This window comes from Cuculus canorus, chromosome 3 (assembly GCF_017976375.1).
Source record: "Cuculus canorus isolate bCucCan1 chromosome 3, bCucCan1.pri, whole genome shotgun sequence".
Classification (NCBI taxonomy): Eukaryota; Metazoa; Chordata; class Aves; order Cuculiformes; family Cuculidae; genus Cuculus; species Cuculus canorus.
The window spans coordinates 56,157,568-56,185,269 of NC_071403.1; the positions used below are offsets into that span (position 1 = coordinate 56,157,568).

Genomic DNA, 27,702 nt, shown 5'->3' on the forward strand with positions numbered 1-27,702 from the left:
GGTAGACATTAAGAAAAGGTATAAAATTGTTGCAGTAACACATAAATGCTTTTTACTTCATCCAAATTAAGGTATGGTGTGATTGTTTTACTTATGAATTTTGGAAGGTCTGTGTTCAACAAGCTTGAACAGCTTCATACTGGAGTGAAAGGAGAATATTTGGTGCTAGACTAATTTGGCCAAAAATGTGAAACAGTAAGTGAAAGGAGTAATTACTGTAATACAAAATTCTTTTGAAGATTTTAGTGGATATGGCAATGCATGGCAATTCAGCTAGAACTTCAGAGCCTCAGCTGTTTGGTGAATAGAGGTCATTTGCAGAAAGTAGGATCAGTTGCCTGCAATAATTAGGCGCAATAAATAATTTTTTTTCGGGTGGTATATGAGACATACTGAGTGGTTAGCAGTAATGACTAGCTGTAGATATAATCTTAGAATTAAGCTGAAAAAATCATTGCAGATAAAACAGTACCTTAAAAGGCTTTGTAAGCTGTTGGTACACTTGAAAGTTTTTCTTGTTTTGTTGAAAACCCAAACAGTGGTGGTGTTAGAGTAGAAGCTACCTTTTATTTGGTACTGGAACTTTGTAGTCTCACGGGATGAAAGCAAACTGCAGTGAAAAGTCAAGTTTAAAAAAGAGGGATTTTGTATGAATTTATCATGGCTTACAAAAAGAACTGTAGAAAACCTTGCTTAGATGAGATCTCATAAATGGTGTGGTTTTGAAGTAGTCAGCCTTTCATTTGAAGTAAGTGTGCTTTTGGGCATACTAAGTGATAGATTTCATTAAATTATTTATTTGCGTATAATCAACAATAAATTTTAACGTGACTATTGATTACATTTTCTTTAGATTATTCATAAAGTCAGTAAATGGAAACTTGTTCCTACTTGCCACACATTGTGAAAAGGAAATTCCGCTTTCACACAAAGTAAACAGTGATAAGCATTAAATAGCATCTTATAAGGTGTTTTATGATCTAGCATTTTGAAGCAGAGTTATCTCTGCTTCTTTAACTGTTTATCAAATTCTTTCTTCTACATGGTGAAATTTTTTTAACTATTTGAGGTACATTTAGATTGGCAGAATTATTTCATGGCATAGCAGTGCAGGAATACATTATTAGTATAACTATGTTAGCTGATCCATGTAGGATTAGGTTCTGCAGTGATTAGGTTGCTATGATCAGACATGCTCATTGAATAGTGATTTAATTTTATAGGTGAGTGTTGCAACCCACACTGTCCAGTCACAGATAGTTTCTCTAATATCAAAGATTATGTGAGGCTTCCTTAAGTTTTCATGTATTTAATATAAAATCCCAACTTCAGATAAAATTGAGGACTAGAGTGAGATTCCCAAGACTAACACTGAATGGAAATTCTCTTTTCCAGTTTAACTTTTTTTTCCATTTGAAAGATGCCAGCTGGAATGAAAAAAATCAGGTAGTTTTCTGTCACACCACTGACAGTTTCTCCTGAATTTAAGTTTTAATTTGGCCCAAGATGTTAAAGTCATACGCTTGTTCAAGTAGCAAAAGCTTACTGTCTTGGTAACCCTTGAAAAAAACTTTCATATTATTTCTACCAGGCAGCTTTAGGACATGAAAAATCTAGAAGCTGAGAGTTGATTTTCAGCTCTGCAAATAGTCCTCCAGAAGAATACTCTTTAAGCATCTTGGTGACAGGGTTTATGTACCACACGAAGAAAAGTCAGACCCCTTATCTTCCCCTGTAATCTGAGTTGATGGTATTTATCATTTGAAATACATTTATACATCTACTAAGCATGTTGGTTTTTTTTTTTTCTCTAATGCAACCAGTACTGCTGAAAGCATGCAATAAAATTTGGGTTTATTGCAGATGTGCTCAATGAATCATTTCCAGTAGGCTCAGGTTCTGCCTATGTAGAAAATACATGATGATAAATGGTTTTTTATGGTTGAGACCTGTAGAGCATGTCTCATGTTTTTACTTCTGCCATTTAACTACATAACAGCATACTTGCATATATCTGGTATTTGAAGTGTTCTCTCTACTGAGGTCCTTCTGAGAAAAACTGTGTAAGATTTTTGAGTAGATGGTGATGATATGGGTGTTCATCAACCCCTCTCTCCATTCTGTGAGTCATTTGAACAGTTGAGAGGAGAATGCAGTTCTCTAAGGGGTAAAAATTTACTGTGAAAGTAAGTAAAGAGAATTTTCCATTTAGGACTTGGAGTGTCTGTGCCTCAAAGCTAGGGTCTTGGGGTTTTTTTGTGGTTTGTTTTTTTTTTTGTTGTTTGTTTGGTTTTTTTTTACTTTCTATTAACTAGACTTTAAGTGATTCGGAATTCTCTTCAAGAAAATGTGAACAATCTATCTAGAAACAAACTTTATTTCTATCTGTTAGCAGAGTCAAGTTATAATGACTTTGGATGTACTCTAAACCAGCTTTTCTATTGAAAAGTGTTGGCCTATGATATATTGGAAGCTAGATTTGATCATCCTGATTATTCTTTCTGGTTAAACTCTCTGAAATTGTGAAAAACATGACTTGGAGTTAAGCTTAGGCATAAAAAGAAAGATAACAGTAAGGTGTAGTGAATAAAATTTCTAGAGAGTTTAATGGAACGCTTACTTTATCAAAGTTTTATATAAATCACAAAACTTTTCATTCTCCCTCTACATATAGTGTATGTGTATGTTACTGAAGTATGTAGCAATTCTACAATCAGATTGAAGAGTGTTTTTGCTCATATCTAGCTCTGAGTATCATGAACTTCATGCATATATTTCTATAACCCAAAATGAAAATAGTTTATTGCTGAAGATCAAGCTAAAGTTTTTGAGGGTCCAGGATGGTTTGGCTCTATGTAATCTCAGAGAAATTAATTTTTTTCTCTTATATTATAATATATTTGTATTGTTTTGTCATGCTCCAAATACGGTGCTTCTCTAGTAGCTAATGCTCATGAATCCTGAATTCAAGAAGAGTGTTCAGCAACAAGTTTTAATGATTAAAGTAGTGGGCTTTTGTACTGTGCATTGTTACTGGGCTTAACTTAGCTTAGGAAAATGTCTTAAACAGGTTTAGCAGGGGTTTGGGACAGTTTGTTTGTTTGTTTGTTTTTTATTTAAAAGAACTAAAATATGTTCACTTGTGTGACAAATATCTTCAAGGATTTTTACAGAGAAAAATGAAGCGAGGCATGAATGAAGTGAGGAAAAATGAATGATTGTACTAATAGGTAAGAAGAGATAAAATTCTGCAGCAAGTTTGGGATGAACAAGATCGGGCCTGAGAGATCAGGAAGAGACTAAGAACAAGGTGTTAAGGCTCCACAGAATACTTAACGTAGCAGAAGGCATTTTTCCCCCTAAATATATTCATAAATACTGCTGTATCTCTGGTTTTTAAACATAAATTTTATATGTTGATAAACAATTTCTTGCTTTCTGCAACTGAGAAGAGCAATTTTCGTAATGTATCAAATGAGATATTTTGCCACTTGAAATTACAGTCTGTTCTCTCTGTCTTCAGCTGCTCTTTGGGCTCACGTTGAATATATACAGCACAAACTTTATTTCTTAGTTTAATTCTTTATTTTCTTAGTGCCTGTACTTACGTGCCTTTTCCTGTGGGGCCATATGGTTTTGCAGTAAGAACTTTTGAGTGTGTGGCCTAGGCACTATTTGTAAATTACAGCAGAAGATAAATTTCTTTGTTACTGAAGAGCAGAGCATCTAAACTGATAGTTGGGATACTTTGATTTAATTCCCAGTTCTTTTCAAAATTCTCTTAGTCACTTATTCTGTTCCACGATATTTAAATGAGATCTAGTACTTTGTATGAAATAGTTGCATAGGTAGGAGGGTATCGACATGAATACTTGCATGGGTAGGATATGTTGTGTAGTAAAAATAGTATTAAAAGCATTGCTTAAAAAAAAAGATATTTTTGTATTATTGGTGTGTTTAGTAATCTTAATGTGAATTCAGCTCAGTATAAATGTGTTTTTATTTAAGTGGGATGTACGGTGGGTATGGAAATAGCCACAGATGTCCTTAAATCAGAATTTAATTTAAAAGGTCTTTACTTACTTTTTCGTCAAATTATTCAGGATTGAACAAGCTCACACACTCTTAAGCAGAGTAATGCCTGAGCTCTGCAAGTTAATCATATTAGTAGTCCTCAAAGGACAAAATCTTCCTGCTGTCACAAATTGTTGTGGGTTTTCTGTGAGTGGTACGGCACTATATTTGGATTGTTCTAATGGTCAGTTCCCATGAAAAGCACCGCTTCATGTGTATCCTCAGGAGTCAGTTCAGTTTGAGTTTCTTAAATTGTCCCCTGCACGATTGTCTAAGTGGCAGGGGCAGCTCAGTGTAAGCAGCAAGGTCAGGGCCACTGTTTTCAGTGACAGCTGGTTGTTAAATAAACTTCATTTGCAGAGTTAAACTTCACCTCCACATTCCATGGTGTGAGATACATGAGCGTTGACATTGAGATGTTTCTATTTTAACTCCTAGTTTGCTATTTCACCATTAATTTCACCCAGTAAAATAAGAAGTTTTTGATGAAAAGGGTTCTTGTTCCACGTTAAAGAGAAAATAGTATAATTTTGTGAATTTTTTCTTCATGGATATAGAACAAGAATCTTGTGTATAATCCTGTAATCTTATGTTTTGTGGACCTCTAAGTAACTCTTCTGGACTAAACTTGTTTTTTGTTAGTTTTTACTTATTTTCTAATCTTTATTTTCAGTATTTGCAAGAATTTATTTTTTTTTTTTTTAAAGAGTTTCATTCTCTGGTTCATCTCTGGAAATCAAAAAACCCTTCAAACACCAACACAGAGGGAACCCCATTTAAAAAAAAATCAATGAAAACAACAACAACAAAAAAAAGCCCAAACCAAAACAAACCACCTTTGAGTTAAGCTACTGGACTATTTAATTCAATGCCAGTACTGTTTGAATGGGTGCCTGCTGCTTGTTGCAACTGGAAAAGTAACACACTAATTTTTGGTAATACAGAGAACTAAGTTGAGAAATAGACACGGAGGAAAAGGATGTCCAGGATTTTACTCACTCTTGTGCAGAGTTGACATTGTCTGAAGTTAGTTGCTTAAGCCAGTCCTGTCCCTGAAAGAAATACTACTTAGACTGTATCTTGCGTGCCCAGACATTCCTATCTGAGTATATAAAACTCAAATACTCTTTTGTTGGATTATGATATTGGGGCTGTCTAATACTGGTTTAGCATTTCAACAAGGTCACATTCCATGTATGTAATGACGAAGAACTTCAGCCATTTCACTGGTTTGACTTAAATAATTGACTACAGTGCTGTACTTGTTAAGTGTAGTGTGTCTGCGATATATAATTTAAAGACAACATAACTTTTCGTAATATCATTTTAAGTATGTACTTTTATGTACAAGTATGTACTTGAGATATATTTTTCTTATTTTTAAGCATCTTGCTTTTATTTTTCTTGTTGACTGCATGCTTTTCATAAGCAACATTTTTAACTTCTCTTACCAAAAAATTGTACTTCCCTCTTTCATATATAATAATTACATAGTTGTAGTGTGGGTGAAAGGAATACAGAAGGGGCTTTAAACCATTTTTTTTTGAATGGATTACATGGTACCATCCCTTCGTGTTTAAAATTAATGAGCTATAATGGTTTCTTCATAAGTAACGGGTATTAGTTAAAATAAACTGTCCTCTTTGCGCAGTTGCATCTGGTATGAATTTGACTTCTAATTCTGTTTGTTGTTTTCTTTTTTTTTTTTAAATTAGCCTTCTGCTGTCAGATGAAATGCACAATTTATTAGGAAAAACAGATGGCAGCAGCTTTTATGTTCTGATAACCACATTGCTGTAGCATACATACAGTCTTGCAGGCATGTTAGTAGAAGAGAAAGTCATGTTTGTCTGTTTTATGGCTAGCTACCTCGTGGTTTTTTTCACTTTCCCATTTGCAAAGAACTCTAAAAATTGTTTCTCTATTTACTTCGCTATTTTGAAATGTGAAGAGGCCCTGAAAAAGCACTTGAGCTCCCTCCCCCCCCGACTGCTTTTTTTATCTCTAAAATTTTAGAATACAGACTCAATCAGAGTTGATTTTTTTTTTTTAGCATGTATAATATTAATTCATAAAACTGAGCAACTTGCCAATGGTGATAGTGCAGAAGTACTTACCTCTGGAGAGAGATTTTGTTATTTGTCACTCAGATGAAGGAGAAGTTAAAGGAGGTGGAAGTGAGGGGAAGAAAACTGAAGTGTGACTTTTTTCTTCTGACTTAGCTTCTGTTGATTTTTGAATTGTTTTCTCTTAACTAGGTTGTCTTATATTATGGCTTCTTGGGATTTCAGTCTTAAGTGTAAACAAGAAGGAGTAAATTGTGTCCATCACAAGATAAAATAAAAATCCTTACTCCAACTCTTCATGCCCCTTAAAGAAGCAAAATAGGGCACAAGCCCAATTTTTTTTGCTTTTCAGGTCTCCTTTAAGAACAGAGACAACCATGATCCATCAGTTTTGGAGGTAGAGGCAAGTAAATGTTTTACTACTTGTAAACATTGCAGTAAGCTTTTACAAGTCACCTATAATTTGAGGAGACCTTGGTTGAATGAGTCTCAACTCCTCCTTCCCTAAATGGTGAATTTGCTCTGTATGTATGATGCGAGGAAAAACAAGTTACATGCAGTTGTAATATCTAATTGGTCTAAAAATATACCAGTTTAATATTAATAAGGAGTTTAGTGATAATAGGTGGTGTTTTTTTTCTTTTGAACCTGTCTTCAAAATGTAAATTGCCTTGGGTGATTAATCATAAGTGATTTTTTATGATTTTTTTTAAGAAAGAAAAAGTGGCTAATATTTGCTACTTCCAAGTGCTGGTGTTCAAATCCGCTCTTCAGCATTTTCACTAAGGGCATTTCATCAACCTCTTATGGAGTGAGTTTAAACCTGTAATTATTTCTATGCTGCGTACATTTCTGAGAGCTTATGTAATGTTTCTGCTGCAGATAACACAGGTGTTCTTAAATTAGTATTTTTACTCCTTTCTGAGGGCTATATTGGAGGTACAGGAAGGAACTATGCATTGCTGAAGTTTTAAAAATCAGTCAGCCTCTGAGTGCTACTGTTCATCAGGAAATTTGACTTCTTTTTATCTCAGGCTGCAGTTCCAGGGCTGCTCTTATGACAGTGGAAGTCAACACTTGTTGTTCAGTACCACTTGCACAGCCCTGGTTAGGCGTATTTGAGACAGTTATTGGTGATTAAATGGCAATGAAAACCTGCTTCAGTGCTAAGCCAGCTGAAAACTAAAGCGGGGAAACTTCCTGTTGCTTTTGAGAGCTGTGAACTGAATCGCAAGCACTTTAATGCATCAAGGTGAGACTAGCAGTGCTGACTTAGAATAGCTTAAACTCTTGTGGGACTAGAGGTCTTAGGCAAAATGCCGTAATTGTTCTTGAATTAGTTAAACTAAATGAGTTTAACTAGTATTCTGTGGAGGTGATGCTTTTTACGTCTTCAGATGGTAAATGCAGGGCGCCCAACTCATTTTCTAAATGCGAAATATGGAACGGACAGGCCTGTGTGCCCTTCCGCTACTGAACATTTGCTGTGTTTCATTTTCTTCTTTAAAGATGCAGACATTTGAAACAGACCAGACTTTTTTACTGTGAATGATACTAGATGGGCGTTAACTGAGAACAGGGAAGCAAAGTTGTGAATCCATACACTTGGGTTTTAGTTCTCTGAAATATCAGATCTGGTTTGGGGGAAGAGCTGGAATTATTCAGTGTCTTTGGCATCTTTTTCCTGTTTGAAAGTAGTAAATTCTGACACACGTGGATGAAGTCACAATACAGAGCAAAGATTAAAATGTAATAGCAAATATTGGAGTTGTTTTAATTTTGTTGGCAGCCTAAAATTGTAACATGGAGAATACTTACGACATGTAGTGTGCTGACACTGTTAATGCTTATCAGGTTTCTTTGAAATTTTTTAAAGTGAACCTTCTTTAAAACGTTTCAGGAAAGTATAGTTATTTATTTAGACCTTCTTCCATATCAGTAAAAAGATACAACTTGCATTGTTTTGTAAAAATACAGGAATACATGCATTTGCGACAGTTGTACTGGACTTCTCTTTTGGGCAGTGGAGGGAAATGTGCTGTTTGATGTTAAAGGGTTATAGTGGGGACAGGAAAGAAGATGGATTTTGGTCAGCTAATGCCACAGCATAGTTCAATGGGATAAAAAAATTTTGCTAGTTAAACCCAAATTAATACCGCTGCCAGTTTGAGAAGAGAGGGGCAAGGAAGGAGAAACTAGCCAGGTCAGGAAGTGCGGGAAATCAGCACCTGTCAGCTGGCAATAGAACGTCGTCATCTGTTAGAAATACATTTTGAACAAAGAAATTACGCTTTTGCTTTCCTGAAGAGTAGGAAACATTTAGATTTACCAAAGCCACCTTTCTTTTAGCTATCTCTCTCGGATGTGAGCAGACCGTGTAATTATTTTTGTCCTCAATTCATGCACAATGCTGTCTTATTTTCTAAGATGGATGAAAACATTGTAGAATCTAAGAAAGGCATGCATGTAATGAGCTTCTCTCCGCAGCCTTACCATCTTATTTTGACTTTTGTTGTACAGAAGTGTATTAATTTAAACTGTAAAACTTTGGTTTGACTTTTGTGTAGGGAGATAAGCATGCAATCTAAAACTGCATATAATGGACATTTTAACAAAACAGGCTTGGAACTTTTCTTCTGAAGAGTAGAAGCAGTTTTAACTTTTTGCATGTTTCTGATAGTGTACTAGAATCTATTAAGAACTATTCACTTTAAATGTGTTCAGACTTAGTTAACCTATCAAGGTTTAGCATTGCTTCTGTAGCTTTGTCCTGTAATGACATTCTGTTTGGTTCTTTAATCTGTCCAGATTAATTTGTGATATTTCTCTCTTCATTAATATCTTTGTTTAGCTGAGGGAAGTGGCTAGATCTACCCATGCTTCTCTTTGGACACTGTGTCAATAAAGCAGAGCTTAAAGTTTTGCATCATTAAATAAGTCTGTCTTTTTCACGTTGGGTGTGATCTTGAATGACATGTAGCTAGACACTCTCTCTTAAGACCAGTACACGTGTTTGCAATGTAAATATTGTGATATTTGACTTTGAATTAATATTATAAATGGCTTTCACTTTCTTTTGTGTTTGTGTAATGAGCAAAGTTTTTATGATGTTCTGTTTTCAAGTTAAAGTGATCAGAAATTTATTCATGATTTCTCCTTTACAGAAATGTTATGTCAATTTCACTGAAAATTACTTTTTCCTATTAAATATTTTCACAAGGTTTTATTTTAGATGTTGCACACGTACTATATAAAGAACTGATGATAGGGTATAGTATTTTAAATGAACTGAAAAATTTGTGGTTTTCAGCTCATTAAGTAGAAAGTGAATAAAGAATTCCAAACCTTGACCTTAAGGACAGATGCAGTTAAGGACTAGAGAGCTCCCTGTGAAAGTCTGACCCAGAGTACTGATGGGTTGCAATATTCTAAATCCTATGGATCAGTTAAGTAGTAGTGCAGAAGGGAACTACCCACTGGCTTAGTGATGTTTTGTTTTTTTTTTTTAAATCACTGGATTGATGTCACCTGCGATGTAAAGAGGACTACTGATCCTGAAGGTCCATTGACTCTGTACTGTAGGAAAGGCTTCCCCAATATATTATCAGCAGTATTCTTAAGAGACATTTATTTATTGGTGTCAAGCTGGTCCTGAGCTATACAGTCTTTAACTGGCATGACTGTTGCTACATGTTAATGTAGTCTTGAGAACACGTGCGACATGGTAGATACCCCTCATTCTACAGTCATTGTAATCAATAGAGTTGTTGCATGAAATTAGCTGTAAAGGAGGTTTGGAACAGTGGTCACACTTTCAAGTTATCTAGGTGGTAACTTGGGTGTTTCAAATCCCATGTAATTGTAGCAAGGATTTGAGGCAACTGCTGTAATAAAAAAATGTAATTACAAGCTGTGTGCAAGTTTTCAGTCGTAAATACATGAAAAATTTGTGCGATCACTTGAGGCAGTAGTACTGAATTCTTTCAAGGGCTCAACTTCAGTTCATTAGCCTAATATTTATTGTCATACTTATTGTCACTCAGTGACAAATTTAGGGAGTCTTCTCCATATTTTTTATTTTAAAAGTAGAAGGTAGTATTGTTTTATTTGCATTAGTATCTTGCCTGTTACTTTCCATTTGTCTTTAACTGTTGCCCATGTTACTTGATTACAAATAAAGTTATTTTGTAATTGTTGCAAATGAGTAAATATGGAAAGAATGCGCCTATTTCAGGAGGAGGGAGTAAAATTATTAAAACCCAGAGGTATTTAAATATATGCTTGTAATCACCATAAGAGTGCTTTATTTCACTTTTAGAATAAATTTGTTGTTTTAATAGCTTAGCAAAAAAAATAAGAATGGAGATAAAATGTAAAGACTGCTATTATTAAATGTGTTTTTCTTAGCAGTAATGCTATATAAAATGCTATATTCTTTGTTCCTCTCAGTACTGTACCGTGGGTCACCATTGAATAAATCATGGATGACAACATAGTACACTATTTACGCACTGCTCACAAGTGTTAACATAATATGAAACCGAATGAGACAACACAGAGCTCACGTAGCCCATTCCAGATGGGGAGCAGGGTGAGGGGGAAGAAAAAAACAAAAAACCCGAATGAATTTGACTGTTCATTTTCTCCAAAAGACCCAAAGACTGTAGAGGGGAGCCACTAGAGCAGAGCAAGCCACCATCTAAACAGTGGGATGAGAGATGTGGGCCGTCATCTGCTTAATAGTATCTGGTCATTAAAATAAAGCCCTTCTGTTATAGATAGTGCTTCATGAGGCCTGCTGACTGCATAATTAACTCTGAGGATCACTCCTGGTCTCGCTCCTCTCTAATCTGAAATGCAAGAAATCCTTCTTCGGTAAATCTGAAAATTCCAGAATTTAGTACTCTGGGAGGAATCACAACATGAAGCAATGAGAGTGCGAATAACTGACTGACATATTAATTACATAATTTGTTAGTGGAAAGTGCTCCAAAGTGATTACAAAAAGCTTTTTTGTTTTTTAAAATAAAAACCTTATGTAATAGGACAGTATTAGTGCTGCTGTATGATGAACAAGTAAGCACAGCCACTGAAATCCAGTTAATGTCTTCTGTGAAATAACACGTTTTTACTAGTGCTGAGACTGCAAATTCAAATTAGATGGCAGAGTTAAGGTCCCTAGTTATGACTTTTTTGTATAAATAACCTTTTAATCACAGTGTTGTAAATGACTAGTTATTTTCTTCCTTATCTAACAGAATGGGATGTAAAATGTTCCTTTCTCGGGTAAACAATGTAACATTTTAAATGGAAAATGTTGATTGCTTTGCACACCTAACTTGAGGTGAGTGGAAACTTGTTTCAGAATACTTAATTTTTAAATAGTGATTTACCTACGATAGTAAAATTATATTTGACGTAAGTGGCACTGATAAGTGCCCAAGATGTCTACAGGCTTGCAAGTGAGGTAGTAGGAGCAAGGGGCTCCCTCATCTTCACCGCTGTTGTGAGTGGTTTGCTGAGGCAGGGGAGTGCCTGGGCTGGCTGTGCAGACTGCTGATGGAGAGACTGACAGCTGGCAGCTTCCTGCGGAGGGATATGCCTGTGCCATCCCTTATGCTCCGTCTGCTGCTTGTGAGTTGTGTCACTGAGCCAGTTCAGCTTGTTAAACAGGCAAAACCTAATCTGACAGCAGTAGTTTGTTTGCTGCTGTGCTGAACTGGCTCTAGGAGGACCCAATGAAAGCTGTTGCTGATGCAAAGAAGAGGGAAAAACTGTAGGCAGCAAGAGGAAGGAGAAAGGAATGGAGCTACTTGTTTTTGTAGGAGTGAGCAGTTTATTTCAGCTTTGCTGTTGAACTGAACTTGATGGAAGAAACCGTTCTGTACAAGAAAACTCAGAATTGTTCAGACTTGTGAGTAGGGAGAATTTCTCTGAGGTGACTATGCAAGATCAGTGCTCTAATCATAAGCACAGACATTGTGTCTAAATCGGGCAATATTCATTTAAGCAACCACTTATGAAAGTTTGGTTTATGTTTAGTGCTATATTTTCTTGTTGGCGTAATTCAATGCAATTATTCGGGCAAGCACTTAGCTACCTTGAATCTTCTGGCCATCCCTGCAGACGTAGAGAAAGCAGGAGTGATTCAGACACCTGTTCTTCATTATGCATCTTTGAGAGAATCTTCGAAGTGGATTCATCCCAAGGACTGAAATAATAAAAAGGAAATAAGAAAAAGATTAGGTATAATCATATAAATGCTGATAGCCTGCTTTTGTTAAGGTCAGGATTCCACAAAGCACTTGAGCTTATGCACGAGATCTATTGTAACACTGATTGCTCTCCCTATCTCTGTTTTTTTTCAGTCTGATGGCTCATGTTCTGTCAAAACACAGCTGTTGTTAACTTACACGTTTATCCAGGACAGAAAGAGCCATTCCCAAGCAGTGGAACATAGGTCTTGAGCTGAAGCTCTGACATAGCAACCAAGTCAGCCTGGCCCTGGCGGCAGTAGCAGCTTTGCTTTTCTGTGGATAGCCTCTGTTCTGTGTTTTGCTGTGTATTTGTAGCCCAGCGGTCAAGTACTGTTGGCAAAGTGTCACTGGTTAAAGTATTAAAGTTACTCCCCTTTCTCTACCCTTTTTCCTTGCTAACCTGTCCTGATCCGATCTAAAAAACCCTTTTATTTTTTTCTTCTTCTTAAACTTCCTTTATGGCTCGGGAAGTTATTCAGAGCTTAACTACTACCTAGGTATGTTTGGTTTGTGTCACGAGTCTCTTATTTTTGTTGCTTTGACAAACAGTAAAAACCTAAAGATCACAATGTCCTGAAATAAAACTTAGAATGTATTATTGTAGAGATAACTTTATGTTACATTGCAAGTCATCTGGTTTTAAAGAAACAATGGTAACTGTTCATATGCTTAAACAGAGGTCAGTTTGCTCTTTTTTGCATGCAGAGAACAAAAACTACGAACTTGTTCTTTCTTACTTCATTTGTTTTGAGGAGGTGTGGGGAACTAGGCAAGAGTTTTCCTTTTAATTTTCTTAAATTTTGCTGGCAGTTCTGTGCAGAGTTTTGTGTCTGAAACTTGTCTGTTACATTGAGAGTTAAGAGGTGGCACTCTTCATTTTTCTTGACACACAGGTCACGTTAACATGTTCAGTCTCAGTTTCTGTTCAAAATGTGACGTCTTTGTATACTTCTGTGAAAAGATATGGAGTAAGTGAAATTTGACTCTTCTTACTAAGCATTAAGCAGTTTCTGAAAAGATGTTAGGGAGGTTAGTAACCAAATTGCAAATGTTAGCAACATGAGAAAATGGGGAGTAGTTCTCTTAAAAGCTTACAGTTATTTAATGACTTAAAGTGAAGGGTTGATGTGACTATCTTCATCTTACACAGGTGTCTTTACAATTTGCTCCTTAAAGACCTTCACCAAGATCAATACAGAAGAATCCATACTGATATATCTTATATTTTTCATATTTATATATATGTGCGTATATATGTATATGAAGCATTTATGTGCCTCATCCTTGAGGAAATACTGAATGCAAAATGGTTGGATTTTTAAGTAGAGGCTGAGTCACTGGACTCCGGAAGTTACAGACAAATTGAGATTAGGAAAGCAGAAGTGTGGATATGTTGGCATTAAAATGCAGGGTGTAAGAAGCTCTATTTATTCTGGTAGCTCCAAAAGGTCACGTAGCTATTACATCTTTTTCTCTTTGTATTTCTTTTTCCTCCTTTTCTTTAATGGTGCTATAAATACAGGGTGAAATAAAGAATTAAAAAAATTGCTCATTTACTCCCGATTATACATAAGGAAAGAAATAAATTAAGCATGAATTAATGTAGCTTTTCCTGTTTCTTAGACTTTTAATATAAATGATTGAAAATTTCTGGAATTCTTGCTTAGATTAAGCAGGAATAGCATCTGAAGAAAATAGTGACTTGATTTTATTATTTCTTGACCGTCATGGTTTGTTCAACATCACTTTTATGTGGAGCTCTCATGGAAGGGCCAGAGCACAGGGTTTTGAGGATGAGCTTAACTGGAAATGGATTTAACACTGAGCTCAAATTGTCAAGGACAGGAGTGTTCAGGCATTGACCAGCTTTGCTATGCAAGGCAGTAATCAAATCTAAGCAAGGCAGAGGGGAAATAAAATATGGATTAGAGAAATAAGAATGGTTGAAAATTAGTAAAGACGGATGCTACAATTAACTGAGACAGTTAATGTTGATGAAAGTTACATGCTAGTACTTAATAAGAGGAAATAAAATGTTTGGAAAAATGTAAAATTATATTTCCAGCCAAAGAGCTGATCACATTCTCCATTTAAAAAAAAAAAATCATTTGTTTGTTTTTTACTTTTTCAAGTGCTAGTGACATACTACCTTGATTGCAGTGTTCAAAATTCAGTATGGTGTGAACAGTCCAAATTGCAGTCAAGAACAGCGTTTGGGGGTTAGTTGTTTCTGTTTGTTTTCTTTTTTGTTATGTTGAGTTTTTTAAAAACTGTTAAAAAATCCCTTAAGAAATATTTGGGGAATGTTTCTCAGAACCTAAGAAACTATTGAACTTTTTTTTCTTTTAAATACAGCTGAGGAGTAGTGATAGCACTTCTATTCACATGATAAGTAAGTATTCAGAAATGTGAAACCACAGTTCAGGTATTTCCCATAAGTTTCCACATCATTAAGCCCCCGGTTTTGATGATGGTTTCCATCTTTTGTGTTCATTGCATGGACGAAAGTGCAAGTTTCATTTAAATGGGGAAGGGAAAAACTAAGGGACTCACCTTGAAGTTGCAAATAAAGGTTCTCTGCAAAGTAGTGTTGTGTATGCTTTTACCCACTCATTTACAAGTGCAAAAAGCCTCCAGTTATAAGGAAAAGAACAGGAAGCCACCTCCTGCTGACATTCTTTCGTCATTGGGCTAGAGATGTCTACAGCAATTTTGTGCATACTTTTCTTTTTCTCCCCACCTGGGCAGTGGAAGGTGCCTTGCTCAGCCTTCCTTTGGCTTGATGTTAGGACACTCCTGGAACATCAGCGTTGTGATGTTGATGGATTTTTGGCTGAGGCGATACTGGGATCTTGATTGTCATTTTCTGGGCCAGTATCCCAATTGCTGGACTGCTACATTGCATTTTCTTGGAGTTGCAGCTTCTTTCTTAAAAGAATAACTTTCTTGAAGTTGCCATGCCTTAGCTTAGTTTTGGGAAGTATATTAGATTAGGTCTTTATGGATGTCAACACTTTCAGCTCTCCTAGTTTGAGAATCTTAGATGAAAAACAGGCATCAGACTTTCAGTTTAATTAAGACTATTTTGCCTTCCAGCATTTATTTTAGCTAAGTTTTAGACACTATGGTAAATTTTTGGGTGGAATATAGAGATGTGTTAGCAAGGCTGGTAGCCTGGTCTACTAATCTTTCTTCTGGGTAGAAACATAACGGCAAATTAAAATACAGTAAAACTAGAATACTGCTTAAGTGAAAATTGAGATATACAGAAGGATCTTTATGTACTTAAAAGAATAAATTTAATAGTATTATTTTTTAAGAAATATTTTTTTAGGCTATGGCTGTGGGAATAATGGGTGTTCTGGATATATTTTGTTTTGATTTTAACATCCTTTAAAGTTAGTAAAATAAAACTTAAAAGTATGTTAAGACTCTGTAAACAGAGTAGTTTGAAAGGGCGTGATATAAAGATGCTGCTTGATACTAAGGTAGATAAATAATACTTTTGTCAGCTTTTCTCCATCTGAAGCTGAGTATCAAAATCAGCTTTGTACAGATTAATAATGCTTGTCAACTTAGAGAGAGATAGGTTTATGCAGAAGTGATGTTGGTTGCAGGTTATTTTGAAGTTAATTTCATCAGTGACTGCTAATGAATGGACTTGAGTCATGAGTTGAAATAAACACTGCCTGTATTTCCTTATTAGAGACTGCTTTGAGGAATGCGTCTGGTGTCACAGATAGGGTTTTGTTGATTTACGCATTCATTTTAAAATGTTTTTTGTATCTTGAGATTCAGAATAGGGAGGTACTTGCCTTCAAAAAGCTGAAGATAACCCTGAATGAAGACAACCATCACAGTCAGGTTTTATTGGTATTTCATTTTCTTTGGAGGGAATTCGATACTTATTTACAGATATTAGTACATTAACACTGGTTAATATGTGGGAATAATCACAGTATTGTGAAATGCCTTGTAATGCTTATTCACTTTTCTGTAGGGGAATAAAATTATATTTGGATATCAGTGTAACTGTTTATTAAGTTTACTACTTCAGGAATACCAGTACAGTTAAAATATTAAAACTCTTACCCGTAGTCCAAAGTGAGAGAAATTAGCAGCCTCACTCCTCTGACTAGGTGGAGTTTGACACTTCATGGTAGTTTTAAGTATTAGTATTAATAATTGTATTCTTCTCTAACAAATATATCCAGGTACTTTCATACCAAAACAGTGAAATAGTCTTAATAGACCTCCTGAGTTTTGATAGCACTCAACAATACAGCTCATTCCACGAGTCATTGCTGCTGTTTTTCACTGCCACAAACCAACTTTGTTGAGATAAATATGCATAAAGAAAATCCTGGAGAAATGTAGTCCTGTTGCACGTTTTGCAGAAAATTATCCTTTGTGGTGGTGAGTTTCTGCTGCCTCGGCTCTGTAGAGCAGTTTCCTGGCCCCTTATAACCCTGCCAAGCTGGGTGGGTATGAGTGAGCTGGCTTGGGCAGCAGCAAGAGCTTCCTCCTTTGTCAGCAGACCATAGTTGTTGGATCAGTTCAGTTGTGCTCTGAAGACAGTTTTTAGAAAGATGCAGTGTGGTGTTGGTGCATGTAGGAACCATTATGACTGCAGGGTAGATCTGAACTTGAGGTAGCACCTGGTTTGAAGTTTCCTGAACACAAAGTCTGTGTTGAGACTCTGAGACAGAGAACAGAATCCTCTTCTTTGTGTTTAAACATTGGATTGTTTCATGCCATGGGATTTTTTTTTCTGAATAATTTTTAGAAGATTGTTTTAGATAATACCCTTTGACAATGTTTGATACCTGCCAGCTAGTTTAATGTGAGCTGGAAGATGCCCGCTTCTTAATCCAGAGTTGTCTCGAAGGGAGCTTAGTATACATATATATATGGAGAGAAAGAGAGTAATAGATAATTTAAGACATGCTAAATAATACTAATGTGTCTGACATCCAAAACAGTAAGTGTGTGACTGTTAATTTAAGCAATTACTCTGTTGCTTCCATAGGAGAAAACTTACATCAGAAATTCTTAATGTGTAGTAAACTAGTGTTTTCCCCTGACCAGGTGCTACTGCTTCAGCATTTCTTTTGTTACTTTATTTTTTCCATCAGCTTCCTACTTGTGAATTGCTACCATTAGAAGCTCAGTAGGAGCAGAAGTCTATGTTAATTTGCCTGACTGTAACTGCACAATTAAAGCAGTTTATCAGCAGGGATTAGGACAATCAGTGTGTTCCAATGCTTCATGTTATAAAATTACTTCTGTTGTTCAAACAGATACTGTAATTAGTGCATCATTTTAAACTGGTTTTCTACAGGGCTGGCATGGAGTTTCATCTGATAAAACCCTCCATTTTTGCTACTTACCTAAACACTTATGTTGTTTGCAGGCCTCTTCTGAAGTAACAACTTGCATTGAAATATTAATGTCAGGATTATATCACGTGGATACCGGTTTGGGGGACATGAGGTGGTGTTTTTCAGGTTTTGTTTGTTTGTTTTCAGCCTTAATCCTGTCAGGACTTAGATTGCCTGGCAAAAATGGAAAGAACAAATTCTATGTTTGTATTTACAATTATTACTACATAGTAGCATTTAATACCTACTTCTTACATAGCTGAACAAGTTAATTCATGTCAGGTAATAAAGGTAACTGTGTATTGTGTCCCTGGCACATGCATAATTAGATTTCATCTAGGATAGTTTCATGAGACGTGGTCAGACAGTCTTTAAGTGGCAATTATGTGTTGAAATACGGTACCTAATCATCTCCCTTTCCCTGTTACAGTGCTGACCTTGTGTTGGCACTCAATAGTCCCTTATGAACTTACTCAATTCACTTGTCCAGCAGCATTTGGGGATTGAAGGGAATGTGGTTTTGCTGTATCAGCATATTGGCCTGGCTCTCTGAAAGGTTGGTGTGGTGCCAGGGCTGGTCCAGTGGAAGAATGGGAACTGCTTGCTGAGGGGAGTGAACCTTCTGAAGGTGTTAGGTAGGTCACAAAAGGATACAATAAGACAGCGCTATGAGACTATTCAAGTGTCTCTTACGAATATGTATCAGCTAATGTGGAGTTATTTGTGTATCTGAGACATTGAAATGGTTTATTCTTTGCACAACATGTTACAGACATCCTCTCTCTTCCAGATGTTTGTTTTCAACTATCTCTGCAACAGAGATGCCAAAAAAATAAAATCAAAACTTTGTAGCTCAGCTTGGCAGAAAGAAGAGTTACAAGAATAAAAGTTACATTGATCAATACAGTTTGGACAACTCTTGTGGCCCATGAAAGGCTGGAAGTAATGATTTAGTTTAGAGGAAAGAGAATCCTTCTAAGATTCATCTGGCTTCGTTTTATCAGTTCAACTGTGTCGGTAAAAGAAACATTGAGCTAGAACTGCTCTGAATTGTAATGTGCCTAGAGCATAATTTATTAGACAAAATATAATGTGGTAATTTTACTAAATAACTGAATTTCTTCTCTGCATATCTTGCCTCCTCTGTTTGAATGTGAGAAGTGGCTATGAGTGATTATATTGCTTTTTATATCTTAAGATAATTTTAATTAAAGTTCTTAGAATGTACTTGAACTAAACCTTTGTCTGGTTTAAAGGACTACAGCTATTCTGGTGACTTTTAATCTTAGCGTTCCATTTGACATTATATGAAAATATTCTTCCCTTTTACTCTAGCTTTTCTGTGTTTTCTGTCATTCAGTAGGGAGAGCAGCTTGTTGTAATAGGTTAGTGAAAGCAGGATTTAATAACCTATCACTTCAAGGTGAGTGAGGATGCTAAGGTTCATTCTCTACGTTTCCTTGAACCTTTATTTTTTTAAAGGGTCCCTGCTGTTCGTACTGAGCTGTATTTCTGTTTGCTAGTGGTGAATATTACTGGAAATTGTATGAGTCAAAGGGAAAAACTGCATAGGATGGGAGTTGTATTTTTGTGATACTGCAGGCCGTAGCTTTCTGAATAAAATGCCAGTGTGTAAAACTTTTTTCTACTCTTGCCACATTGTATTCATTCTTTCTTTATTGTATAACTAATATATCGCTGTCTGCATATAAACAGATATTAGGAAAGAATTTCTTTTCAGTGTTCATTTCATTTTCCTTTAATGGCATTCTCACGGCTGTAAATTACTGGATTCTACTTTACCGTTTTTTTAATTTGTCAACTTATTTTTAGTCAGTTGACCATAATGTGAAGGCCTTTAACGCTTTCTGTTGAAAAATAAAGTTGAGGTTTTGAGTTCTTGATAAAATATTTTGTGATGGCTTGCTTTCTGAAAATATTTCCCCTCTTTTACCATTTGAATCTTTGTTTTTTGAATTTCAGTCAAGCTTGACAGTTACTTTTTTTTTTTTAAAGTTTGAAAATTATTTACTAGATAGATTTACTGCTAGTGAGCAGCTGTCTGTTTCTTATTAGGTCAGTAGTCGAGGTATTAAGGAAGCTTTGGGATGGGTTATCAATATGTAAATAGCAATAGCCTTTAAAGGATTGGGATGCAGGAAGTGTAAGACCACAACCTGGAATTACTGTGGTAGGATGGTATGGAGAACACAGGACACAAATCAACAGGGAGCTGGATGTAGGATATTTCTCCTAGTGGAACAACTGTTCTAATATTAAAGCCTGGCTGTTCAGATGCAAATCTCTTACATCCTCTGCCTGCTTTTTGGCTCCCACCTATATCTGTTCCCAGGAAAATAAAAACAAAAATTTGAAAACAACTGTGAAAAAAAACCCTGTAATTATGTTACTTATTCTTCCATCTTTGTGCAAATCAATTTTAAGGAGTTGTAGCAAGCTGGGGGTGGGGGGGTTGTTTGGGTTTTTTTTTGTTTGTTTGGTTTTTTTTTTAACTACCTGATCTATTGACCTTAATAGCAAAACAAATACTGAGCAGTTTCTTCAAGTCCCTTATTTTCTATAGGTACACTTAGGATAATGAGTGTATGTGCACAGGCAGCAGAAGGAATGCAAAATCTGTTTATAGGATCAGGCTACATTTAAGGATATTGAAATTTCTGTCAAACAAGGAACACAGTGAAATTTCATCTACCAGTTATGTTGCTCTTAATGTTCTTTAATTTAGTAGACAAGATAGTTGGGTTGTAATTAAGCTTTTCTGATTTTGTTGTTCCCCAAGGTTGTGGCATAAATCATTTTACTCTGTAGTTTCCTGCATCTTCGCTGCCTCCATTTTTCCTGTATAATTCTTCCATAAACAATCTCTGGGATGCAGGAAAACTTCGTGCTGTAAATTGCTTCTTGTGTATGTAATATAATTTTGAATATATGCAATTGAACTTCTTCTTCCTGACCCTTTCATTCAGGTTTTCTGGTTTTCTTGCTGCACAATACCCAGCCTACAGTGGTAACAAATGCTTTTTGCCCAAAATAACTCTTATGGCAATTTCTGTTAATCTTCGCTGCTTTTTCTATAAGTAGACCTGGCAACCAGGCTGAACTGCTCTATAGTTGCCACTGAAGGACAAGAAGCGAAGGGCACACAAACATGAGAGAAATTACATTTAAACATAAGAGAAAGATTGGGTTTGTTTGGGTATTATTATTATTATTGTGACTGATCATTGATCGAACACTGAACAGGTCACCTGAAGAGGTGGTTGAGTCTCAATGCCTGGACATATTTAAAACCTGGCTCTTAGCAATGTACTAGAGTTGACCCCGCTCTTAGCAGGGGTTTGGACTGGGTGATGTTCAGGGTCCCTTCCCATCTCAGTCTTTCTATGGTTCTGTGAAATGACCTGGTTTGTCTTAGCTGTGGTTCACCTCAAGACAGCCATAGTTTGTAGTTTTCTTTCTACATTATGCATCATGGTGAGTTGTAGTTATTCTCTTCTGCGTATCTTTTCACCATTTCCTCCAAAAAAAAATTTCAAAAGAAAACCTTAGCCAGCTCTTACAGTCTTGGACCGTATTTAATGAGTTTTAAGAAAGACACCTTCCAATTTCAATTCCAGATATATTCAATTTACCCATTCATCCTTTCCTGTAATAAAACAGTGTTGGCAAACAGTGTTTTCAAGACTTGTTACATAGGGGACTAGTTTAATTAAAGAATTTACTTGAGGGAAAACTGTTTTTCCAAACAATCCTTTCAGTGTTTAAAGAAAGATTGAGGTAGCATAAGAAAACTGCAGTTCTTCACTGCTAAAGGCTGCAGGTTATCTTTCCTCTCATGAGCCTAGCCCTGTCAAGCATTTTGCCTCTGACTTTCTGTTTGAATGAATGACCTAGTGTAAGTCTGAATTTCCTGCTTTTGGTAAAACCAAATAAATAAATAACAAAATTTACGTATTGGTGTAACATTTTTCAATAAGCTAAAGTGCATTTCTTGGAAAACTGTTAGCCTCTTAAGCAAGCATCCTCATGGGACAGAATAGAAGCAGTGGTGGAATTCAAAACCTGTGTTGAGGTAGAACAGAAGGAACTAGGAGCCTGTTCCAAACTCTGTTTTCTTATATTTTTTGTCTGGTTTTTTTTCAGAACATATTTTGTGGACTTATGTTCTTCTTAACCTTTCTTTCAGGCTTACCATTTGACTTAAGAAGTAGTACTGTACACAACAGGACTTTTATTAATGTATATCGTGACCATAGGAGAACATATATAGAACAAGTCATATACTAGTTCAGTTATCTTTCCAATAAGTATGATTTTTTGGTGCTGTGAGGTCTGACCATAGTATGTGCAATTATTGACCTTATGCACAATGTGTTCCACCTAAAAGCAAATTAGGGGATGTGAGGAAAAAATAATCTACAGTATCATCTGCGTATTCTTACGTGTAGATTTAAAAAAAAAAAAAATGAACAAAAACTGCTGCAACAGAATTACTGGGTACAGCACTAATAGTTAATCTGAAGTATTTAAATACTGAATAACAGGTAAGCAGGCTACCTTGTCTTATACAACAAATATAAGTTATACTTCATAGAAGTGTTCTTCTGTGTTGTAGAAGTTATACTTTATAGAAGTGTTCTTCTGTGTTCTAGAAGTTGCAACTCGGGCCTAAATATCCTATTAACAATTTGGATTTTATTTTTTCTTACTGACAGGTGGTGACTGCTCCAAATCTTCAAAAATTTTGAGACTTTGCCCCATTTTATTTTCCATTGTGAAAGTAACGCATCACAGTAAAGGCCCTTTTATGTTTGCCCACACTATGTATAAGCATGTCGTGTTCCTTCTCTTTTAGAAACAGAACTTGCTGTTTTACTTGGGGACGTCTTTTGTTGTCATTTGTCCCTCTTGCTTCTTCCACCAGTCCCCGCCCTTCCTTTCCCCTTCCTCCCCCGTGGTAGTATAGTTATGCAAGTTATCATGCATCTTATGTGTTACTAACTGGTACCTTTCCCATGCCAGCGCTGGGTCCGCTCACCAGTCAGTGCAAGAAGAGGTGGCAGCATATTTCTTGCTCTGCCCTCTGCTGGTATAGGAACATTATCTCATTTATTATACCTGTAACATAATACTTTGTTCTACCTCTTATTAATATAGCTTGTCACGATCTTAAAAGAAAACAACTGGCTCCTGCTTTGGATTAAAAAAAAAATTAAGAAATAAAATTGTTTAAATAGTGATAGTGGAGATTTGAATAGTGGAGCTTTGGAGTGAAATCAGCTGCAACTGTAGGTACTTCTCTCAAAGACTGAATTACAGCAGAGAACATGTTATAACTCAGCTGAACTTTGTGTCAGGTTTTGTTTTATAGATAAGGGTTATTTTTCTCTTGTTTTTTTCATCTTCTGAAATTCAGATATATTTTCACAGCCACTACTGTTTAGAAAGTTGGCTAAGATAACATTTTTTTTTAAAAAAAAAAATCACTATAGCTGGTGGTATAGAGAACTACGTATGTGCACTTTACATGAGAAATAGTGAAAAGAAATTTCATTCAAAGTACTAATTCTTTTACATAAATTTTCCCTATATATCTCATGATTTTGTTCCCCCTCCTCAATTCTTATCCTTGTCTATTGCACAAAATGTTTCAGACTTAAAGCAGCTGAATTAAAGAGAGAACATTCTAAGGAACAGTGCTCCCTCAGGTATATATGAATATAAAATACTGCAAGCATTTGTTGGTATTAAATCTTCAAACATTTCCTCTGCATGTCTGATTTCCTAGAAGAATTTTAATGAAATTTCAGGAAAGGGACACACTTTGTATTAAATTTGCTTGCCTTAATTTTTTTAAAAATATGATTTGTGGTTAAGGCACAAATGTGTGTCTTATAAATAGGAATCTCTTTTATTATGCCCAGGAATTTAAGTTCTAAGTAAGTGGGATTTTGTTCATGGGCCTTTATTTAGATACAGAAGTCATAATAAACCTTTCTTATTTACTAAAGTTTTGATATCCCCCACATTATATTTTAACTCATTTCACTACATTTTAAATATAGTAAAATTTAAATTGTGTTTCTGGCAAATATAGCTACCTTTATTCACCATTTAATAAAAATTGAGTTGGAAAGCTTCATTTTGTCCACTATCTTATATTTTGAAAGACTGGATGCTCAGATGTATTACTTATTTTTATTGATTTCAGTTGTTTAAAAGTGTTTACATTAAAAAAAATGTATTAGCATGTCCTCCCTTTCTGAAAACCAGATACATCTTTGGGATTATTAGTGCTGTCGATGTAACTGAATACATGTATCATGATGACTGTCTTGTTACGTGCTCCCCTGTCTTCAGTATTAAAGCCTTGTCATCTGCTCCTCTTTGCCCTTTCTCCAGTACAAGTTGCTCTGCTTTGAAAATGACAACTTCTGTTCCTTCCATAATGTTTGATTCTTGAACCTTTTCTTCATGAGTATTTAAAAGTGATTTTTAACACTGAAGAATTGACGTCTTTTTCGTGGCCTTTGGAGTTATTCAGGTGGAGTTTCTCTGTATTGTCTGTTACACTTTTCTTGAAAATACTAGGTTGCTTAACCACCAGTAAGTTTTATCGGTTCGAAACTTTAAAGGCTCCAAAGCATATTGAAAGCAGTACTGTGCAATATTGGGAAAGGTATGCATTTGTTTTGTAGTCTAAAACAACAATGAAAAAAGAGTATGAGGTTCCAAAACACAAACAAAATCCCTCAAAAGATATTTTAAAGCCTAAGTTCTTACTAAGTAACTCCATAAAACAAAACAGTCTCCACAGCGTAAAGAAGTCTTTTCCCATTTTGCTGGAAATACAACTTATACTCTTCATAAAAATTGAGTTTGTCTGCTGCTTATGTGATTGCTTTATCCAGAAAGTAACAGTGCTTTATAGCTTCTGTGTTTTAATTTTTTGTAGGAAGAGCAGAACCGAGGCAAGCCCAACTGGGAACACCTGAATGAAGATTTACATGTACTCATCACTGTGGAGGATGCTCAGAACAGAGCAGAAATAAAACTGAAGAGGGCTGTTGAAGAAGTAAAAAAGTTACTGATCCCTGCAGTAAGTACTTGTATGCACAAGTCTTCAGTTTCCATTTCCAGTAGTTACTTTTGAAATACAATTAATACTGCATCCAGTAGAGTGGCATCCTAAAATGAAGTTTAGGTATTATTTCGTAATACTTCAGTGATCTTTAAAATGTCTCGTCCCAGATCGAATTATTCCTCAGAACAGAATAATATTTTTAAGAGACGTGAGGGCTTTTTTTCCCTATTTTAGATACAGATGAAGGAAATACACCCTTAAAAGGCAGTGCTGAACAGTTGCAAACACTGGCTTTCTCATCTTCTTTCGGTATAAGGACACTTCACTTTAAGGCTGGGGAAGTACAACATGCTTTTGTGGTTTGCGTTGAGGCGATTCTGATACTTTAAGCAGAGAAGGTGTGTTTTCTTAGATTGTCACATTAAACACCTTCCAAAAATAAGAAAACCCTGCAATAACCCACTATCAAAAACTTTGCTGTCAATATACTGGGGAAGAATAAACATAGTAAAACTGGAAAATGGGTTGTCTTTCTCATTTCCTGGTAATATAAACTGCCTTCTGCCCAGCCAGGTGACCTTGGGCCTTTTGCAGGGACCAGAACTACCATGTGAGAGCCCTTCTCTTAGATCTGCTCTGTATTCTCACTCAAAGCAAGGCAACTCAGCATGGCTGTGTAGTGCATCCCATGCCATTAACTTGCATCTTGTGCTGATTTTTACCACCACTTTTGTGCCATTATAAAGTGATAAAAATGACCTTTGTCTTTATCAGTGGAGGAAAAACTGAGATTGTCTTGTGAAAGAAAGTAGTAGTAGGTATTAAAATGACCGTGTGGTTTTGGGTGCTTAGTGAATGCTAATAGGTGCTGGATGTGAGGAAACTAGTGGTGACACATGTTGTATAAGCACATTTATTCAGAACACATTTTTAAGTTACCAAACATCAGAGGAGAGACTTAATTTTTTAATTAATGAAATATGGTAAAATATTAATCAGGTAAAAAATTAATAAAAAACAGTGATTTAGACCTACCTCTTCATGTTGCACACTGTCGAAGCAGAAGACAACTAGAGAAAGTACATCTTCAAAACTTATTCGTTTCCTAAAGAGATCTTGAGTACGTTAGGGATGAGTTTATAATCAGAATTAGACATGTTATTAAGAGATTTATTTTTTATATGGGCAAAACTTGAAACCCTTGTGTTCATTCTCTAACTACTATGCAGGAAATAGTTTAAAAATTGCATAACTCAAACTTCCATGTGATACAGAATTAATTTTGTGAAATGCCTGTTGATTCTTCTATCTCACTCTTATTGAATAATATGACTGAAGTGTCATGTTCAAGATTACCCGATAAATCACAAACCAGTATGTCTGATGTACTAATGTGTATACTATGTGTATTTTTGTCTTCTGCTTAGTTTTTGGAGCTGGTGGATGAGTGTGTTTTGAAACAATGAACATAGTAGTTTTTCGTTGTGATAGCATCAGCTGGCTCTTTGTCTCGAAAATATTTTGCCTCATTTAGTAACTTAATCAGTTGAGGGAGCTCTCTAATCCTGATTACAGAATTCTTTCTTTCCCTTCAGAAAAAAAACACAGAGCTAACTACTGTCCAAATATACATCAGTTGAAAAACACTGAAATGAGCTGAAAACAGTTCATTTCATTAGCATCTTTGTATCATATCTGTAGACCTAAGAGATCTGGGCGGTGCTTATTATATGAGCAAGAGTTAAAGGTCTGTTGGCTCTCATTGCTGAAAATTTGTGCCTCTTTGAAACAGGCATGTGTAGTACATAGTAATGAATTAGTATATTTGTGAACTCGTTTTTTGCACTACCTATTGCATCTGTTCAACTAGTATAAAAAATATCTGTTTAATCAAATTATAGTTGCAGTTTGAGAGTTGAAAAATTCTGTTTTAGCATTAAAAGATACAAATAAAAAACTTTTATGAAGGAAGCCATAAATAGTCAGGATAAGCAAGAGGGGAAAAAAAGAAATCCTAGCTAATGATAATAAGATGGTGAAAACTGCATGCCGAAGATTCCAAAGATGCTCTAAAATGTATGAATGGAAAATTGGAAATTCCTTTCTAATGATAGAAAAGCAGCAACTGTTACTGTTTTCCAAGTAAATTTCAGAGGATTACAACTGATAAAAAGATATTAATTTATTTCTGGTTTACCTTTGTTCAACTGGAATAAAATTTGAGACTATATAGGAGAGAATATTCAGTCTCATTTTTGCTGTATATTGGCAATGCTTTGGTTTTTGAGGTACATTTCAGAAAAGCAAGTTAATATTAGAGATGTGAATGAGCTACTAATATCTTGGAATAATCCATTAATTTTATACTGGAGATATTAAAAAGCCTAATTAAATTTTCTAGCAACAGTGAACAAACAGGCATATTTCTAAAATGGATTTCTACTTGAAAGTACTTGGGTGAACAGAGACTATATCAGTAGTAAACTGTGTTTCTTCTCATCTTTATGAATTGGGACTACTAGTAATTTTTTTTCCCTTGTGGATGTGAATTATTAGTTTTCCTTTCCACTTGCTCTTGGATTTTTACCAAGATGGTGGTACAGTCAGACAGTTTAGGAATAAAAAGGACTACTTGAGGCAGAATTATGTCTCTCTAAGGAAAAAAGCCGATTTTATCTATCTGTCTGTCTATCTATCTACATATTTAAAATTACTATTATTTTGTATATAATTCATATTTCTTTGTTATTGGCCTTTATTATTTTGGCTGTAGTTTGAGTTGTATAGGACTAACTCTTTTCCCGTAGTTGAGTAGATAC

The 27,702-nt window shown here is 35.5% G+C and overlaps 1 protein-coding gene across 7 annotated transcripts in view; it reads left to right on the forward strand.

The window, feature by feature from the left end:
• Nucleotides 1-27,702, forward strand: part of QKI (QKI, KH domain containing RNA binding) — a 152,874-nt gene that overhangs the window by 77,579 nt on the left and 47,593 nt on the right. For all 7 annotated transcript variants that reach the window (XR_008449392.1, XM_054063932.1, XM_054063933.1 and 4 more), the window contains exon 4: nt 24,755-24,898. Coding sequence is in view for 6 of the 7 variants with exons in the window: in XM_054063932.1 (XP_053919907.1) it covers nt 24,755-24,898 (144 nt within the window). In the remaining variant the exon portion in view is untranslated. The remainder of the gene's footprint in view (nt 1-24,754; nt 24,899-27,702) is intronic.